Raw genomic sequence first — 19,808 nt, 5'->3', positions numbered from 1 at the left:
TTTATGTTTATCCATGTCCTTAAAAAGAAAGGAGTAGTAGAAATGTTTACTCTAAGCCAAAAGGAGGCGGTGTCGGCTCGTTCCTATGCAGACGGGCTGACACCAACTGGGAACAGCAGTTGTGCACTTCTGACGACAATAACTTCCCAATCGCGAAATAATCCTTAAGACTTCACCATCACATATTGACACCAAGAGTTTCGTTGACATAAAGATACCTTTATTTTATTGGTACAAAACCTAGAATCGCCGTTCTTGTGTCATGTTTGATCAACTGTCTAAATTGGATCAAACATCGATGAGAAATAAAAATTGGAAAAAAAAAATCACAAACATGGCAGAAAACTTTAAATCTAACAGCTGAGTAGTCATTCATCTACAAAATTTTAATAACTGAAATGTCATTTATGGCCGCTTTTTATATTTTCAAATACAGATAAATTAAACATACCAATTCAAAACAGTTCACCAAATCAAAATTCTGTTTGTGAACAGAAATAAACTTAATCCAGTCACCGTCAGTAACAAACTGAAATTGATCAGTTTGTTACTGATCAATGTTACTACATTGATCCCATTTATAAAATAATGGGGAGTTAAGTTTAGTTTATGATCTAATTTATGATTTTGTTTCTATCCAAATAGCCCCAATTTATTTAAATGAAGATTTTTTGCATCAAGTTATTTCCTTATAACAACAATCTTTTACTGTGTATTACAAAAAGTAGCAGGACAAGGAAAAGTGCTCAAAAGTATAGCAGTACAAGCCTAAAAGTACCTATAGAAGTAGATCAGGATAACATAAGATACTCTAACAGTATGCTTTTGTAAAACAAAAGGTTTTATGCTTAGTCTGAAAAGTAGAAAATTGGATCATGGTTCCATAGGAGGAAAGTCTGACTACTAGAAGATCTGCCTCCCATTTGACTTTCAACTAGCAAACATGGCACAATCACATTTCTGAAAAATTTGTTATTTTGAAAAGACATTATTTGACAAACTATTTTTTGGAATACCCAGGAATGATAAGTGATTCCAACTTACAATAAACAGCACACACAAACAGCAACTCTTAGCAACACAAGCAGCTTATCATCACTACTGTTTGTTTCCTGTCATACAGCATACACTTTTACAAAGGTACTGTTAATCAACAAAAAACGTATAGACCCCAGGAAACCCTCAATTTTATGTGGCCATAGTTAAACTCAATACTGCCATTCAAACCCAGAAAGTCTGGGTCCAAATCAAAAGTTTAGAGGTATTTAAAAAAATTAACATTACCATTGTGCATACCTTTCAATGGAAACACTATTGACACTTTCATTGAAAACAATTTTTGAAATTTACTACAATGAGAAACATAAGGGGTTTTAAATAGTTGTTACGGATATTATTCTGTGCTCATTTTAAACACATTTTTAATTTGAAGACAAAAACAAAGCAATGCAAGACAACATCAAGTTCTTCAGCAAACACATCTTAATATTCTAGAGAGATGGGCACACTGAGTATTTGAATTCTAATTCTAGTTTAAACTAGCCTCAGTGGGACAAGTCATGCAGCGCAGTGGAAACAGGGCTCATGGTTTACTAGGTGAGCGAGGGGTGAACACTCCCGATGCTTCAAGCATGGTCTTCCTTCGTGCTGTCTCCTTGGCCACATTGTGATTTAGCCTTCTCAGGCGTTCCTGTAAACAGAGTATTTATTTAGTCTATATTTCACAACTCCTTGGGCAGTTAATCTCTAAAGTAAAATGATGGAGAAGATGAATGAGAAAAGAAAGTAAACCCTGCAATTAAAGTAGAAAAAATTACAGCATTTAAAAATGTCAACATATATAGTAGTTGTCATTTATAGCAATGATGTTGCTAGTCATGAATACTATGAATGTCTAAAGTCATAATAAACTGGCTTATGAAATTTATTCTTCTGGTGCTTCGCCACATCGAGAGGAGGTGGCTTGGACATCTGGTCTGGACACCTCCCTGGTGAGGTGTTTTGGCACATCCTATTGTGAGGAGAGTGGGGTGACCCAAGACATGTTTTTCAGCTGGCCTGGGAATGCCTCGGGATTCCCCAGAAGTAGCTGGCCCAAGTCGCTAGGGAATTGGAAGCTTGAGTCTCCCTGTTTAGACTGCTACTCTCACAACGTATAAATTGTTGGATGATGCAAAAATCTCAAACTTGATACCAATATTAAAATAAATACTTAATGCTATTTTAGATACCATGGTAAAATTTTAAAGGCACAGGGTTATTTCTTGCTAAGAGCAAACAATTGGATTAATTACCATGTTACTATCCAATAACATCTTTAATTAGGTCAGTAGTGGAGAATTAAATCCTCATTTATAAAAATATATGATTTAAAAATGTCACTTCCCTGTCCTGCATAATTGTAGGCAAGATGGCACAGTTGAAACTAGATATTTACATACATTGGATAAAATGACACATGCGGGTCTGAGCAAAATCAGCCCAAGCTTTTCTTGTTTTAGGTAAGTTAGAATTACAAAAATTATTTCTAGTTTTTTAAATGTTGGAAAATCTACTGAGATTTTTTTGCCTCTAGCTTTAGTGTGAGGATTAGGGATAACTGTATTTTTAAATGAATGACTAACTGCAACACAAAAGGTCAAACCTTTTGTGTTTCCTTCCACTAACCTTTAATGGCACATTTGAGTTATTTTAATTTTTCAAGGCTATAGCTGGAACACATTGGTGTCTTGTTTTACACAATTAGAAAGACAATAGAAATCAGACAAGATTTCAGGCAGAGAATTGTGAAGCTGTACATATATAGTTCATTGTTGGGAACAATTTCCAGATGTTTGAAGGTGCTGCATTTATACAGGCAACTAAATTCAAGTAGAGACATGATGGAAATTATACCGCTCAAGGAGATGGGTTCTGTGTCCCCGAGATGAATATATTTTGGTCCAAAATTATAACAGAACAACAAACAAAAAGACAAGAAACCTTGTGAAGATACTAACAAGATGGTGAAATATGTCCTGTACAATCATGGCCTCTCAGTGAGGAGGAAGCATTTACTTCAAAAGAAACATAAAATGCCCGAATATGCAATATGAAATATAAATATAAAAATTATCCACCCATCATTGTCAATTTCATTTATCTATTGTGTTTGCCATTAAATAATTTAAGATTAAATAAAAACAACATTAGCTGTTGATGTGTGTGCAGAGCATTATCAGCAAGTTAAGTCATAAAAAACAACTCAAGACTCTCACTGACTGAGATTTGAGTCCTGCCATTCATGGCATAGAACCATTGCTCTGACTATCTGACTGTCTACGTTAGATTTTCCTAACATAGCGCATCTAGATAGATTTGTCTACTGGTCGGTGCTTCGCATTACCACAATGTTGGACGGATTGATAGGCAGCACAGATAATCAGAACACTGGCACAGATTCAGTAAAGTGTTGGAGATGTTAATGAGCAAGGTGCTTACATTAAACTTGAAACTTATTGTTCAAAGCCAAAGTAAAACCATGTAAATACCCAATAACACTTCATATAATACTCAATTCTAAGCTATCCCTCTGCTCAGTGCAGGTAGACAAAAACTAAAGTTTTACCTTTATGGCTGCTTTGGCTAGTATAAATGTGTAAACCATATGCATGTCAATTTTTACATTGTTTTAACATCAAAAAGAAACAACAAAACGTTTAATTCTGAATGTGCGAGGCTTTTATTTTGCCGTGGTGGTGCAGCACTATCATTTACGCTCAGGCATAGAAATACAATTAATAGATTAGTCTATTGTCACTGATACCAGATCTAGAAATTTCTTATAGGCAATTTGGATGAAATTTGGATTCATTTACTCTCCTAACTCAGAAGTGTAGGGTGGCAGCATTGTGTTGTCAGGCTGTATTGCTGCATAAGGAACCTGTAAACTTCATAAGATGCTTGGCGTTGTAGAAATATTGAAATGACATCTAAAGACACCAACCAGGAAGTTAAAAGTTGGCCAGATTGGTCTTCCAAATGTATAAACTTATTGAATCTTTTTTTTTTTTTATTACCACATGCTCCTCTTACCATTCCAACTTACCCTTATTAGAATTAATTACTTATCAACCCTGTATTAATACAGGAACACAACCTGACAAGAGAAATACTATTTCTTTTGTACTCGCTGGCAGATAAATTATATGTTTGTACTGTTGATGAACACAAAATGGAGTTCTTAAAATTGAAAAATAAAGGTTTCAGCTCCATAAAAACTATACTTGCTCACTGCATGTGTGTAAGAGTTACTGACTTTTGGTGGTCTATTGTCAGTATGGAAGAGGTTTAGTCAAGAAAAAGAAGGTCCAAAACCAAGGCCAGGCACTAACCTGAGCGTTCTGTAGAATATTGTTCACAAGCACCACTCTACGCCTCGCATTAAGTAGCTTCTTCACATAAGGATCCAGGTCTAGTGCAATCTTCTGGTGTTCATTTATTCTGAATAACTCTGTGAAGCACATACAAAAATATATAAAATAATTACATAATCTTTGTCTCATTGTCAGCATTAAGTATTTTGTTTTTGTTCATAAAACAGTACACTGGCGCTTTAATAGTACAGTTTTGTGTTATTTTACAATTAAAGATTACCCGTTGCCAAGTTGTCTATATGTTCTCTTAATTCCACCTGGCTTTCTCTGCAAAAGACATTTGTGAGAACAGTCAATAAACAGGAAATTGTATGTATATACATATAGACAGACAGACAGATTGTTTTGTCATTCAACTGTACATTTAAAAATTTACAAATTGAAAGACATTTTGTTGCAAGGCTCCAATAAGTAATAATAAAATGATCAATATAAATGTATATAATAAAAGGTTGAACTAATGACGGATTAAGCTGTTGTAGAATGTGGTAGTTCTGCATTTGAAGCTGCTGAACCTTTTCTCAGAGGGCAGTAGGGAGAACAAACAATGCTGAAGGTTTAAGGGGTCTTTTATAATTGCCCCAGTCCTGGACTGGCAGTGACTGTGAGCTGTGTTATGGATGGAATGAATTTCAGTCCCAATGATTTTCGCAGCTGTCCTCACCACTCTCTCCAGGCGTCGCCAGTCAAGAGGTGTTGCATGATCCAAAAAGGACAGAGATGCTGCTGGTCAGTGTCTTCTCTATTGTTCCTCTATAGAAAATGGTGAGGATAGGAGGGGAGAGGCTTGCTCTTCTCATCCAACATAAAACGTGTAGATGTTGCTGAACTTTCTTCACCAGACCAGAGACTTTGGAGGGACCAGGTCAAAGTGTCAGCAATCTGTATCCCCAGGAATTTAATGTCCCTGACCTGTTCCACAGATGAAGATGGTTGGGTGACTTGGGTGATTTTTCCTGAAAACAACAATTTCTTTTGTTCTATTGACATTCAGGATTAGAAGGTTTACATTATACCAGCCCAGCAGATGTTTCACCTCCTCTCTGTAGGCCAGTTCGTTGTTGTCCCCAATGAGACCCACCACTATTTAATGATGTGGTTCATACTGAACCTGGCATAACAGTCATGGGTCATCAAAGTAAAGAGCAGTGGATTCAGTACACAGCCTTGGAGGGAGCCAGTGCTGAGGGAGATGACCCTTGAAGCTTTTTTACCAACCCTCACAAACTGGGGTTTGTTTGTGAGAAAATCCAGCAGCCAGTTGCACAGGGGGTTGTTGAGCCCAAGGCTCACCAGATGCTGGGGGATGATTGCGTTGAATGCTGAGCTGAAGTCCAGAAACAGCATTCACACGAGTATTCTTCTCCTCCAGGTGTTTCAGGCTCACGTGCAGTGTGGTGGAAACAGCTTTCTCTGTGCAGCGGTTGGCGCAGCAGACAAACTGGAGCGGATCAAAAGAGGAGGGAAGTTTTGAGATGATGTGTTCCTTCACCAGCCTCTCAAAATACTTCATCATGATGGGAGTGAGTGTAACTCAATTGTGGGTTTTTTGGGCACTGGAATGATGATGGCAGTGTTGAAGCAGGATGGAACAACAGAACAGCTCAGCGAGGAGTGAAATAGGTCAATGAGGACATGAACCAACTGGTCAGCAAAGTTCTTGAGAACCAGACCTGGTATGTTATCAGGGCCTGCTGCTTTGTGCATTTTGACTCTTCTCAAGGTCCTCAGAACATCAGCTGTCTCAAACTGCGTAATCTCTTCACCTGGTTGAGGAGTGGATTTTCTCACAGGAGTGTTGTTGAGGGTTTCAAAACGACCAAAGTAGGTGTTAAGTGCATTCAGAAAGTCTGTTCTGTCCTCACTAGTGTGTGGTGTTTGCTGACTCATCGAAAAATTTTTGTATTTTCTTACCATAAGCACGTTTTGCAACTGTGATGACGTGATTCAAGTTGGCTCTGGCTGACCTCTGTCCCCACATTTAAAAGCAACATTTTGTGACTTCTGGAGCTCACGGACCTCCTTTGTCATCCATGGTTTCTGATTTGTCCTGGTGGTGATGATTTTGGTCACAGTGACATCGTCCATGCACTTCAGGATGTACGCAGACACAGATTTGGCATACTCCTCAATATTGGTGTTACTGTTTAAAGTTGCAGCTTTCCTGAACATGTCCAAGTCCATGCATTCAAAACAGCCCGAAAATGCTGACATGGATCCTGCAGGTCAGACTCCCACGTGCTTCCTCTGAGGAGCAGGGGCTTATATGCAGGAATTAACATTACAGAAAGATGGTCTGATGAGCCGCGGTGGGGGTGGGTTGCTGCCTCAATATTTGTGTAGGTTCAATCCAGTGAGCATGTGCTTGCAAAGTTCACATGCTTCTGGAAATGAGGGGGAACTTTTTTTTCATATTAGCCTGATTGAAGTCTCCAACAACAATAAAAACACCCTAGAGCACTGGAGCACCTCCTTAATGTTGGCACTAGGAGAGATATAAACAACAGTGATGATGATGGCGCTAAATTCCTGGCCATATAGAACGGTCTGCGTTTTACGGTCAAAAACTACATATAACGTGAATAACGAGTATACTACTGTTGTAAACGGGGTTTAATTTAGATTTATTTTAGACTGAGTTGTCACGTGATTGTCAGAAACTATAATCCAGTTTACCTGACTGAGTGGACGTGTAAATCGAGCTGATGGATTGCAGGTTTGATGAGTTCGAGAAGTCCTTCTGCAATAGGATCTGTACTGGAGAATGCTTCCACCACAGAGACGGCAGCCATTTCGCTCAGAAAGCAAATGCAGTCAAGATGTCACGTGTTCGTGACGCTAGTGATCCGTCATCAATGCTACATTCTATTAAAACACGACAGTTGGAATTTCGACCTTCATATGTGAACAGATATTTTAGTAAAACGTCAAAAAAAAAACTATTTCAAACTTTGTTAGATTTAATTTAAGCACATAACAACAACAAACTTAGTTGCGAGATCCTTTACGAGACAAGTTAAAATACCAAAAAAATGCTGTCGGAAGTGACTTCAATCTCATGTGCGGTTTCTATATTCCTACATACATTGAACATATCTCTCTCTCCATTTTCTTGCCCAAGTCATCCCAGCAGCACCATTTTAGCCACATAGGTGGTAGAACCGATGAAGGACGTGGTTCTGTAATTTTCTTCATTTTCTTTGAGGTTCTTTCATTAAATTGTTCCTTTATGCATCTACTGAATAGGAAACCAACCTGTTATATTTTCTTTAAACCGACTATAACAAGGATACCTACTGGAAGAGGAACCACTGAAGCTAGCTGCTAAAGTTAACCGCACCAGATTCTTTTCTCGTAAGACGCAACAGTAAGTACAAACAAATACTCTGCTACCACTAGATATATCATAACCCTCAATAACAAGTATATTTATTCGTTAGGGTTACAAAAGCACGTCTAACTGTTGTGCTAGCGTTATGAAAATATCTTATTGTGAATCAAAATGATGGGAAACCGCAACTCACCAGTTTTCTGTGAATGAATATTGTACATTTAGTTCAGTTACAAGGAGCATATTTTCCCCTGCATATTCAAGGAATTAGATTTGTAAAGTAGTAAAAATGATCTTCCTCCAAGGTGTGATGCTGTGACACAGAAAAGATGAGACTCACGTTGAGCTTCCATCAACATCCAACGGAAGATTTAGTCTTCTTTATAATAAACATACTCCATATTCAGTACTTCATATCTTTTGTCTTTTTAACAATCAAAATAAAAGTACATAAATTTGCTTTCAACTATTTTAACAACTTTTACAACTTTTCTTTTACACAGATAAAATATACTTTACTATTTAAGCATCTTATCTTATAACTACTGGAGTCTAGGAAGGTGAAGGCTTTACAGGACAACAGTAATCTGTTACAAAAAGAAAAACAAAACTGAAAAGGCGTAATGCTCCTTTAATGGTGTGTCTCGTTACTAACCTTTCCACATAAACAGCCATTAGTTACGAATCTCGAGAATGTCGCTGATTTTTGATAAGGAAACACCATCTTACAGATAAAGTGGTCATGTGGAGAATTGCATGGACTAACTGAAATAACGCTAAATTACAACAAGAAATTAAAAGATACAAAATGAAAATTATGTTGGGGTGCCTATTTTCTTACTTATTGTCTTTATTTACTAATAACTTATTTTTCACCCTTCTACACTCTCCCTCACTTAAAAAAATGTCTCCTGACAGTTTAACAATTTCTTGTGAGTCTCACTGAATGGGAGTGTTCTGCTGATACAGATGTGGATATGGAACATAGGGAATTGTTAGTACACCAGGTGTCATTTGTAAAGGGTTGGTTGAATAGCAGCGGGCTAACACCTGCACTCCAACAGCTATATGATGGCTGGCCAAGTGTCTCATATGCTAGTCTTTCTGTTGGTTTCCCTTTTCTCTCCGATCTTCTTACATCCCTTTCCACTCTGGTTTCATCCATCTCCATCTGATCCTGATCTCACACATTTCAGTTTCAGCAGTATTTATTTTGCTGGCAGTTGCTTCTCTTTCAGAGGGACAGAACTCTTCAGCAGTTGCACGCAGGTTATTTTGATTTCCTTGGTTCTGTCTTGTCACACGTTCTTGTTCAGGATTTTGCGTTTGGTTTGACCGTAGTTGTGGGTTTACAAATTTATAACACGGGATTCTCCTCTGGAGGTTATGATGGTAAGTAAACTTTTCTTCTTCATCATCAGAGTCATGCATTTCAGTTTGTTGCTTAGTTTTTTGTTTTGTCTGTTCTCTCACAGGAAGTTCATCCTCCAGAGGTAGGTCGTTGACAGGTTTCGGTAAAGCACACGCATGGTTGTGCTACCTCTCTCTGGCTGTACTTTATAGACAGGTCCATCCCCCACTCTTTCAATCACACGGTACACCGCCTGCTCCCAGTATAAGTGGCGTTTACCTGGACCTCCCCTTTCTGAGACGGTTTTAACCTCTCACCTGCCTGAAGAGTGACACCTCTGGCTCGTCTGTCTTATTACTTTTTACCTTTAGTTGAAGACTTCTGACTGTTGTTGGCAGCTATTTGGTATGCCACACGCATCCTTTCAGCCCACTTTTTAACAAAGGTTTGATGGTTGCAGTCTTCAGTCTCTCTCCTGGTGCCAAAGAGCAAATCGACTGGTAGACGCGAGTATCCTGTCGCTTCATGCCTCGTGCAATTATACGCATGCACGATTTGTGGCAGATGATCTTTCCATTCACTCTTTCTCCTCTTGTAACGTGCACAATATCTGGAGAAGAGTACGATTCAGTCGCTCCACTGAAAGGTGTGTGAGTGAGAAATTCCAGAGAGTTGTTGCAATCTCTGGAATAAGCTATTCTCGAACTCCCGTCCCTGATCATGATGTAGTTTCTCTGGGTATCAAATATCGTTTCAGCTACTGTCTTCCCGGATTCGTTTCTCGTTGGGTACGCTTGTGCAAATCGAGTGAAATGGACAGCGACAACCAGGATATACTCATATCCTCCTTTGCTTGGCTCCAAATGCAAATAGTCAGTAGAGACCAACTCAGATGGTGCACCATTTGTGATGGATCCCCTTGGAGCTCTCTGTGGGACATTGGGATGTTTAATACCTTGGCATTTTTTGGTCACATAATCCTCAATATCTTGTTGCATGTTTGGTCAATAAAATCGTTCTCGAGCAAGATGGATCACCTTGTCAGGACCGACCTGGCCCATGTCGTCATGCAAGCTCTTTAACACTAGTGATTAGAGTTTTTCGGGGAGAACCAGCTGTTTGTTTAGTTCTGTGTTACGGAAAAGTAGTCCATTTTCCACAACAAACTTTTTCCTCTCATACAACAGATAAAGTGGTCATGTGGAGAGACAGCATTTCTTTACATGTTGTTCTTTTATCCTTTTCATCTGGACTCCAATTTTGTTGTTTCAATGACACAATCTCTTTAATAGCTGTATCTTCTTGTTGTGCTGCTCTGATGTTTTCAGGCATAATGGTCATGACACCATCAGGTAGGTTAGCCTCATCATTTTCATCAGCAAGTTTTAATGCAGCAATCCAGGGAACATCATTGTTTTGTGTTACTTTGTTGCCTTGCCACACTGATACTACTTCAGTGTGGTCTTTCATGTACTGTTCAAGGCCTACAGGGTATCTGAACAACATATCTGCATCAGTATTCCTCTTTCCCGGTCTATACTTGATATCAAAGTGGAAGTCAGCCAACTTACAGCATTTAACCTGGCAGAACTCAAAACATAGATCAGGGGATTGTTATCTGTATAGACCATGAGAGTTGCTGCAGATAGTCTTGAAACTTATCACAGATGGCCCACTTGAGTGCTAGGAACTTAAGCTCACCAGAATGGAGATGATAGTAAGCTATCTGTGTGTTAAACTCCTAGATCAGTAATCAATAACACACAGCTTGTTGTTTTGGGACTGATACAAGAGTCCTTCATTTGACACATCTGTATGCAAAACAAACGGACGATCAAAGTCGGGATATGCTAAGATGGGTGGATTAATCAGCATCTCCACGAGCTTGGACTGTACAGTCTGTGTTCGAGAGTATGACTTGTCTTTCATTTTACAACCTCAACCCTTAGAAGTCTGGAGCTTGTCGATTTTACTTGGCTGAGCTTTGAAGGATTTCAGTCATGAAAACTCTTGGATGAAGAATCGATAATAACTACGGAAGCCGAGCAATGTCCGAACCTCTCCAACTGTGTGAGGTTTCTTCTCTTTCAGAGCTATCACATCTTCCAAATCTTTTGGGTCAATCTGGATGCCTTCTCCTGAAACCATTTGTCCTAGATAACAAATTTGTCTCTTGAAAAGCTCGCATTTGGCTGGTCAGATTTTAATGCCATGTTGTCTCGAAAAAAGACAACTTGTCTCAGATGGTCCATGTGTTCCTTAAATGTTGTTGAGTAACAGAGGACATCATCTAAATAAGGTACACAGCAGTCGTCCCTGATGCCTTTAATACACTTTCCATACATCTCTGGAATGCAGCTGGTGCATTGGTCAGTCCGAATGGGATTGTTACCCATTCGTAGAGACCCTAAGGTGTGCCAAATGCTGTCAGATGCCTTGACTCCTTTTATGAAATCATGTATTCCTACCTGAGACCAAATACGTGCAAGCACACGGAGCAGAAAATCAGCCAACACAAAGCAATCAGACTTTACTTTTTTTATTATTTTTTAACGCTGAAAAAAGACACTTACCCTCACAGACTAGAAGTGAAAAAGCCCCCGAGTCTATACAGCATGTCTTTAAAAAACGGGAAGATTTGTTGCTTATGATCTAAGAACACGCCCAGTGGTCATCCGATGTTTTGCATCACCTAAGTTTCTATTTCCTTGGAGATGGGAGTGAGAAGATGATTCAGTTTCTGTATCTGTTACAAATACAAAGGCCTTCGTGTGAAAGTATGAGTGTAATGTGTGTAAAAGCGTAAGTGTGTACTTGACCTTGGTAAGCATCTCAACACTCCTCACTCACAAACCCTTGGTGATACGCACTTCCTTGGTCCAAAATGGAGAACCATGAATTTCCTCCAACACTGTCCAATAGATCTTGAATGTGTGGTAGTGGATGGCGATCAGGAGTGGTTTTACTTCTCACGAAAGTCAACACAAAGATGCAGACTGTGGTCTTTCTTTTGCACGCAGACAACAGGTGAGGAGTATGCTGAAACTGACTTTCTGATCCACACTCTATCCAAAAGGTTGGAAATATAATCCTTGACTTCTTTATACAATGGCTGAGGAATGGAGTTATCATTTTTTTGGACAGGGGTGTCATTTGTTGTGGTGATCTGGAGCTGTAAACCAGGAATACATCCAATATCGCCTTCTTCAAATGCAAACAAATCTGATTCTTCATACAACATTTGGTACACCATATCTTGTTCCTGCTCAGGGAGATGATCCAGGTTAACATTTGGATGCCATTTCTCTTATGAATGAACAGGTCAACACAAAGATGCATGTATATGGTTTCTCTTTTGAGCATAGTCTTCCATCATTTAGTGAGTTCACATGGGTGGTGCACAGGAGTAGATCATCCTGTCCACATACTAGTTTATGAGACAATGGAGAGATGATTACAGGTTTACATCAATTTCCTCAATGACTCCTAAAGCTTTTGAAGTAATATAATGGAATGGTATTGCAAGAACACATTCTCAAAGATGAATGAACTTTAAATTCTAGTGAACATTTTAATGCTGGAACTGGACATTTTAAATATGCAAAATAGATCAACAGAATTTTCTATCAACTAAATTGTTCCTTCAAAAAAAGGGCTAGTTGAGACCAATGCACCATATCTTTATTATCCATTGTTTGATGAAAAGAGAGAGAAAACCAAATGCAAATGGAAATTATTGACCTCAATTTAGTATGCAATTAATTAATTGATTTATTGTGACAGGCCTGTAGTTAACTTTGAAACCTCATTTCAAAAATGCAAACACTTACTGGGCCGATGGTAATAGTTCATCCCATAATCGGTGGGCTGCAAGTTTGATCCCTGCTCCTTCTGCCACTGTTGTGTCCTTGGGTAAGACACACTGCTGCTGTACTGATGGTCAGAAGGCCACCAGGCCACCAACACAAAGGTGGCCTTTATGTTGGTTAATGCGAATTTGGCTTTCAGTGTTAAAATACTGGGCTGTGCAATGTACCAGAACCCAGACTTTTTTTTTTTTGCCATGGCAGCCTTGACTCTGTCAGACTGCCCCATGGCAGCTGTGGCTACTATCCAGTTGCTTACCACTATCAGCATGTGAATGAGTGAATGACTGAATGTAGTGTGAAGTGCTATTTACCAATTTACTATTTATTTACATGGTAATATGCTCTTCAGCCACATCAACCATAAAAGTCATCAATTGATGGGGCTATTATCTTGACTGTGCAGAGTCTCAGGTACTTTTTTAAAGAAGTCTTTCTCAAACAGTCGTCCGTGGACCACCAGTGGTCTTCATGTAAACAACCATTATCCCTCTCCAGGCAGGTGTTGCAGATTTACAACAACTTAGACAGTCTTTTCAAGTAATTTGAGCCTGAGAGGGTTAATTTGCCATGATTAAAGCTCAAACTGTGATGCTACAGGGAGCTTAGCAAAGGATAGTGTTTAAAAATAATATTTGATAAATGGCTTAAGACCAGGTCACAAAAAAAATCTGAAGATACTGGCAGAAAGTTTTTCAGGGTGAGTTTCAGAACTTTTGTTGATGGAAACTATTTCAATACATTGTACAGCCAGGCCTCGGTCTGTGGCTGTGCTGAATGTGATATTTGAACAAAGCTGCAACCCACGCTGACCAGCTGCATCTTAACATCTAAAATAAAATTATTTATGTTGGACAAGCAAGTGGTTAAAAGAAAATGTTTGTTTTTGCCAAAGCAACCCAAGTCTATTTTTTTCTTTTATTATGTTTCTAAATTACAAATAACTTTTGATTTCCATGTATTCTCTATCATCATAGAGCTTAGATTCCATACTTTCAGAGTCTGTAAATAACTGAAACTGCCTGAGTAGACTTATTCACGTTTTATTATGGCCTGTGTCATAATAAAGTGAAGGGTGGTGCTGTTACAAAACATCACCACCCTAGAAGAAACAAACACAATTAGTTAAGAAGATGTGTTATTGCAGGGATACTTTCAAATTAGGTGGTCTTTGAGTGTTTGTTAAATGGAGCAAGTGGTCCTAAGTCTGAAAAAGTTTGGAAAGACACTGTCCTAAAGTAATGTATAATATAAAAAAATTGTCATCTTAAATAATCTATCACACTCTTTGAAAAGCAGTGCAACAAAAAAAATGTTTTTTCTTTGGTACTTCATTTATTTTTATTTGTTTTTATTATCCCCAGATAATGCATAGTGCATTTGTAGATGTAAAAAAAATAAAAATAGATGGCACTTGTCTACTGACGAGGCAGCAGACTCTCTGTCGTTATTGCAGTTTTAGTATAGATGAGGCCAACCTTAGGTTTAAGTGATGTCTTTTTTTCTGTTTTCCAGGATTCTACAATCAAACTTCTCAAAATGAGTGCTACTGCATCCCAAAAAGTGGTCCTGAAAAGCACCACCAAAGTGTCTCTCAATGAGCGGTGAGGCACCATGCAAAGACCAACTTTGGCTTGTTAAGATTGTAATCAAGAGGCTGCTGTGTGGGACTGAACCCAACATGGATACTGTTCTGACCCTTCCCAGTGTGTGCACTGCTCATTCAACATTGTCCGTATCAGTGTTTTCTAACACATTGGGTGGATTTAATGTCAAACCCATACTAGGTAAAAGAGGACTGCCCAGTCTAACTTACTTGTGTAAGCAGTGCATACATGTAGATAAGGAAAAAGGGAAAAGGGTAGCGGTCATGCATGGTAAGCTGTTAAGCATGTGCTGAAACACACCACTGTCCTAAAAAAGCCATAGTAGGCTCTCGTTTATGAGCACACAAAACTGTATACATGATGTATACATTTTTAAAGATGAGCAGGAGGGCTCAAACAGGACTGAGAAATGCTGCAGCTCCATATGCTTCTGATTCATGTTTTTCTCTCTCAATGAAGTATATGTTTATTTATACACATATTTCTATTATTATTTCTCTCTTCTTAAGATTTACAACTCAGTCCAAGTCTGGACGTGACAAGACTTTTATTTCTTTCCCCCTTGACCTTCCCTGCCCAACACCACACATTCAGTGGGCGCTTTGCAAGTCACGGTCCATGCTGTAAGTGGCTGAGTTGCAACTAATGTCCTGGGCCTCTGCTGCAGCATGGTGAAATCCTTGCCAATCAGCGGGAGGCCTGTAAGTGGCAAAGTGTAGCTCTTTTTCTAAAACCTTGTGTCTCATCTTTATATCTGTTTTTCTCTCCTTTTCTTTTTTCTAATTCACCTCTCCTGTGTAAAATTGTAATGCTAAGCCTAAACATAAATAATTTAGTATTCAAACTATTTAGTATATTATGGGAAAGAAAAAAGGTGCCATCTAATGAATCAGAAATGAGCCCTGACAATCTTTATAGCCGCATCTATAATGTGAGTAATAACTTTGATGTGGAACCATGCTTCCTCCTCCTGCTCCCATCCCATCCCTGTCTTTTACTTCCTTCCTCTTCTTCCCTCCCACATCTGAAGCTTCACTAACATGCTGAAGAACAAGCAGCCTACTGCAGTAAGCATTCGAGCCACCATGCAACAGCAACATTTGGCTAGTGCCCGCAATCGCCGGTTGGCCCAGCAGATGGAGAACCGCCCCTCAGTCCAAGCAGCTCTAAATCACAAGCAGGTATGATGAAACATCTGATCTTTTGATTTCCTTTTCTGGATGGGGAGTCCTGGTGTTTGTTCAGAAAAAAGGCTGAACCACTTGTTTGGGTTTTGGCTCTCTTGGAACAGGCTATTGAACAGCTACAGCCTTGTAAGGTTACCGTGACTAAATCAAGTTCCAATAATGCTCTATTCCCTTCAATAGAAGGGACACATGACAATGAAACAAAAATTGCTATCGAACAGCAAGCTCAGCTTATAGAGGAGATCCACTCCATTCTATTTTCACATTGTAATGAAATCGTGCAAGCACATGATTAAATATATGAAAAAAGGAGCATTAGGCACTGAATTACACAAAGGGATATTGATTGCTGAAGATATTTGCAATTGTATAATTTTCAAATCTCATGTGAAATAAATTGATATATAGATCCACAATCTACTTCAAACCACTATAAAAACAAGCAAGTGTTAATAGGACTAAATGTACATAGAAGGGCAACAACACCTGTTCAAGTGAGTGGAAGATGGCCAGGCTTTTACTTCAAATGAAACTTGACAATAAAAACCATGGGTTAACTGTCTCTTCTTTCATACTGAACAAATTCATTTTAAATGTTCCATTTCTTTATGTATTTTCTATTAGATTTGCAAAACACAAGCTTTGAAATTGTTTAAAGATTTTATCAGTGCTCTTCCTGAAGCTTTGACTTCATTGGAATGTGATGCTCCTTCCAAGTTGTAACTCTATAACCATTGGGTTTGGAGCCAATATTTTAGAGGGCAACCCCCATGGCTTGCTGACTGCCTGCCCTTTGACTGTTCTTCTGTTTTTCCAATAAGTAGCGGAAGCACATTGCCCTTTAAGTATGATTCTGTTCCATAATTGATCTATACCTGAGTTCATATTAAGAAGCAGCTCAATCCACAAAATGTATTTGTGGATTTTAAAATGGAACATTTTTGTATGGCTTTCCATTATGTAAACTTTAATGATTGGTTGTTGCAGACTGAATTTTCCTGTGTTGTTTGTCACAAATGCATCTCCTCAACTCATGTCAGAGCCTAAAGCAACGCCTGGGTAAGGGTAGCATCCAAGCCAGACTAGGCCGGCCAGTTGGAGTTCTAATGCGTGGAGGACCTGCTGGGAGCAGAGGTGGCTTGCGGGGACTGACCAGAGGAGGATTTAGAGGAGTCAGAGGAGGAATCATGCGAGGGGCTTTGTCCCTGAGGGGTGTGTATCTACAGTTTTGCAGCCAATGAAGCTAAATGATGATTTTGCAAGACATGAGCTAAGATACAATGGTTTTTATTAATTCAGGAAAGCGGATTCCTTCGGGTGGCTCCATGCGAGGCCGGGGTATAGCTAGCCGCATGCCGATCCGTAGAGGAGGCCGCTACCGTGGAGTACCTGCTGGACGAGGAGGAGTGATGTCCAGAGGAGGAGTGATGTCCAGAGGAGGAGTGATGTCCAGAGGAGGAGTGATGTCCAGAGGAGCAGGTCGAGGTGGAGTAGCAAGAGGCAAGGGCTGACTTGCTGACTTTTTTAATTTTATTTTACCAAGCGTAGTTTCCATTTCACCACAGGGAATACAATGTCACTTAAAAAAAAAAGTATGTTGCTTTATGTGTTGTCGTACAGGTCGTGGTGGACTTCGTGGACGTGGTGGATTCACTGGTAGAGGAGGACGTGGCCGTGGGCGGGGTAGAGGAAGTGGTCGGCCAGCTGTAACCCGTGAACAGCTCGATAACCAACTTGATGCCTATATGTCAAAGACCAAAGGTCATCTGGATGCAGAGCTGGATGCTTACATGGCTCAGGCAGACCCAGACAGCATGGAGTAAAGGACTGAACATGAACTATGTAGTTGAAGTCAGGGCTATAGTTTAGCAGTAGATGGAACTGCTGACAAAAGAAGCAGTGTCGCCTGACCAATATTAAACACTGCAATAGCTATTTGTTGGAAGAACCCTTTCATTGTGGAGTAGTCCTGATGTCTGCAGAGCTTGAGTCATCATTGGTAGCATTTTTGATTTTGAGTCAAAACTAAGTTTAAAACTTGTAAAACTGGTCCATGATTCTAGAGATGTCCCTTCCTGTGGAATCCATTTATTATTTTTGAAATAATTTACAGTTTTTTTTGCTAAGCCTTTGGAGGAGATTCATTGACTTGTCTTAACAACTGTATTCGGTACACATTGTTTAAATTATGCATCAGAATGCAAGAAGAGTTTTAAGACTTTTTGTTTTTCATTTTATATTTGGAAATTTTGTGGAACATTTATAATTGTTTTTCCTGAGGCAAAACTTTTGTTTTAAAATAAAATAAAATAAATCTCTTTAGGTATGGTTAAGAAGTTAATTTCTAAAATATTTCCTTACACTGTCACCATTAACTTTTTCTTTTGGATTATACTGATTATTAAATTGATAGGGAGATTTATTTTCTTACCATTGACTGGTGCTGAATAAAATATGAATTTCAAGGGCTAACGGTGTATTTACCATGGCCAGTTGTTTCTTATATGCTTTAGCTTGCAAATGAGAAAATATGGATTAAAAATGAGTGAAGTATTTATTTTTTTGACATTTGGAGAGGTAGGCTCAAAGTTACAAAGGGGCATATTGAACCATACAGTACAACAACTCATATTAATCAAGAATTTAATATTTAATCAGACCATGCTATATCATTGTCATGTGGTGGCAAAGCAAAACAAATTTAGTCTATGTTTTCCCTGGTAGGTATGATGTTGCTGACTGCAGGAGGATTGTGTTGATCTGAGAGACCACAGGAGAGAAGATCGCTGGTTATGAATTATGTTTTGAAATAAGCAAATTTGCTGGAATTCTACACGAAACAAATCTTAATATCTGTTTAACCTCCACAGCTGCAGACTGCTGTAAAGATTTAATAAAAGCTCAGAGGCGTTCACTACATATTTCTGTTAGCACTTCTGAAAGATGTAGAATTGTAAGACATCCTTCACGCCTACCAGCAGGTCGCAACTGCAGCTGTAAAAGACTGTTGATCTGAAACTAGCATTCATTTATTGAGAATGACGATGCTATTAAATTTTATTTAATGCATTCAGCAGAGAAAAAAATGTTAAATAAAATTGTACATTTAAGATTTAATTAGGAAGTTTACTTTGTAAAAGTGCAAAGAATCATGTTATCATGATAACTATGATGCTAACTGCAATTTTTGTGTTTGAACTGGGCTTGTTCACAAATGCATCACAGCACATGATGCCCAATCAGTGATTTATTTTAAACTTGACCAATTAACCTGGTCCCCACTGGGGGTGAAGGTAAATCAAATTCTGCCAAAAGCCACATATTACCTTGGGCCGGCCCTGCGAGGCGAAGTTGCTTGTCTGACTATCCGTAATTACGTTCCAGATATCTAAAAATGCATTTTGACTAGACAGAACTACATTTTGACTATCCAGAATGGTTATTTAAGATATCCGTATTTACATTCTGACTAGTAAGAATAATAATTCAAGATATCTTCAATTACATTTTGACTAGGCAAAATTCCTTTCAAGATATCTCAAATGACATCACTGGATTTGTAATTTGACGAGACACGTATCCAGAATTACGATTTGAGATATCTTGAACATAATCATCACTAGTCAAAATTACAATTTTTGATATCTGAATTAAGATGGTGGAGTGAGAGGTATTATGGCAAGCCGTTTTAACATAAATTCGGTTTTGCCGCCCTTACGTTCCAGATATCTCAAATTGTTTTATGACTAGACATTTTAGCAATTTAAGATATCTCTAATTACATTCTGACTAGTCAAAATGATGTCAGATTTACCATTGATTTGTATGGGGACTTCAATTCAAGATATCTACAATGAATTACTGACTATCTGAAATACACATTTAAGATATCTACAATTAAATTTTGACTAGTCATAATTCTAATTAAAGATATCTAATTAGGCCATAATTCAAGATATCTTAAATGTATTATTTGATAGGAGAAATGTAGTTTTGACTAGTGGAAATTAAATTAAAGATATCTTAAAAGCAAATAATGACTAGACAAAAT

At 38.5% G+C, this 19,808-nt stretch overlaps 2 protein-coding genes across 3 annotated transcripts; one reads left to right on the top strand and one right to left on the bottom strand.

The window, feature by feature from the left end:
• Positions 1 to 198: 198 nt before the first annotated feature.
• Positions 199 to 7,230, bottom strand: snapin (SNAP associated protein). The gene is made up of 4 exons (XM_055021988.1): positions 7,092 to 7,230; positions 4,636 to 4,682; positions 4,374 to 4,492; positions 199 to 1,690 (listed from the first exon to the last, which is right to left on the bottom strand). The coding sequence occupies exons 1-4, from the start codon at positions 7,205 to 7,207 to the stop codon at positions 1,583 to 1,585; spliced, it is 390 nt and encodes a 129-aa protein (XP_054877963.1). The 5' UTR covers positions 7,208 to 7,230; the 3' UTR covers positions 199 to 1,582.
• Positions 7,231 to 7,527: 297 nt separating this feature from the next.
• Positions 7,528 to 18,079, top strand: chtopa (chromatin target of PRMT1a). Of its 2 annotated transcripts, none has more exons than XM_055021986.1 (6): positions 7,528 to 7,782; positions 14,479 to 14,567; positions 15,601 to 15,751; positions 16,798 to 16,969; positions 17,057 to 17,242; positions 17,378 to 18,079. In XM_055021986.1, the coding sequence occupies exons 2-6, from the start codon at positions 14,503 to 14,505 to the stop codon at positions 17,578 to 17,580; spliced, it is 777 nt and encodes a 258-aa protein (XP_054877961.1). In that variant the 5' UTR covers positions 7,528 to 7,782; positions 14,479 to 14,502; the 3' UTR covers positions 17,581 to 18,079. The 2 variants fall into 2 exon arrangements, with proteins under 2 accessions (XP_054877961.1, XP_054877960.1); XM_055021985.1 differs by having other exon boundaries at positions 17,057 to 17,257.
• Positions 18,080 to 19,808: the final 1,729 nt, after the last annotated feature.

This window comes from Poeciliopsis prolifica, unplaced genomic scaffold (genome assembly GCF_027474105.1).
Source record: "Poeciliopsis prolifica strain line A6 unplaced genomic scaffold, Auburn_PproV2 SCAFFOLD080, whole genome shotgun sequence".
Taxonomy (NCBI): domain Eukaryota; kingdom Metazoa; phylum Chordata; class Actinopteri; order Cyprinodontiformes; family Poeciliidae; genus Poeciliopsis; species Poeciliopsis prolifica.
This window is presented reverse-complemented; position numbering and strand designations above follow the sequence as displayed.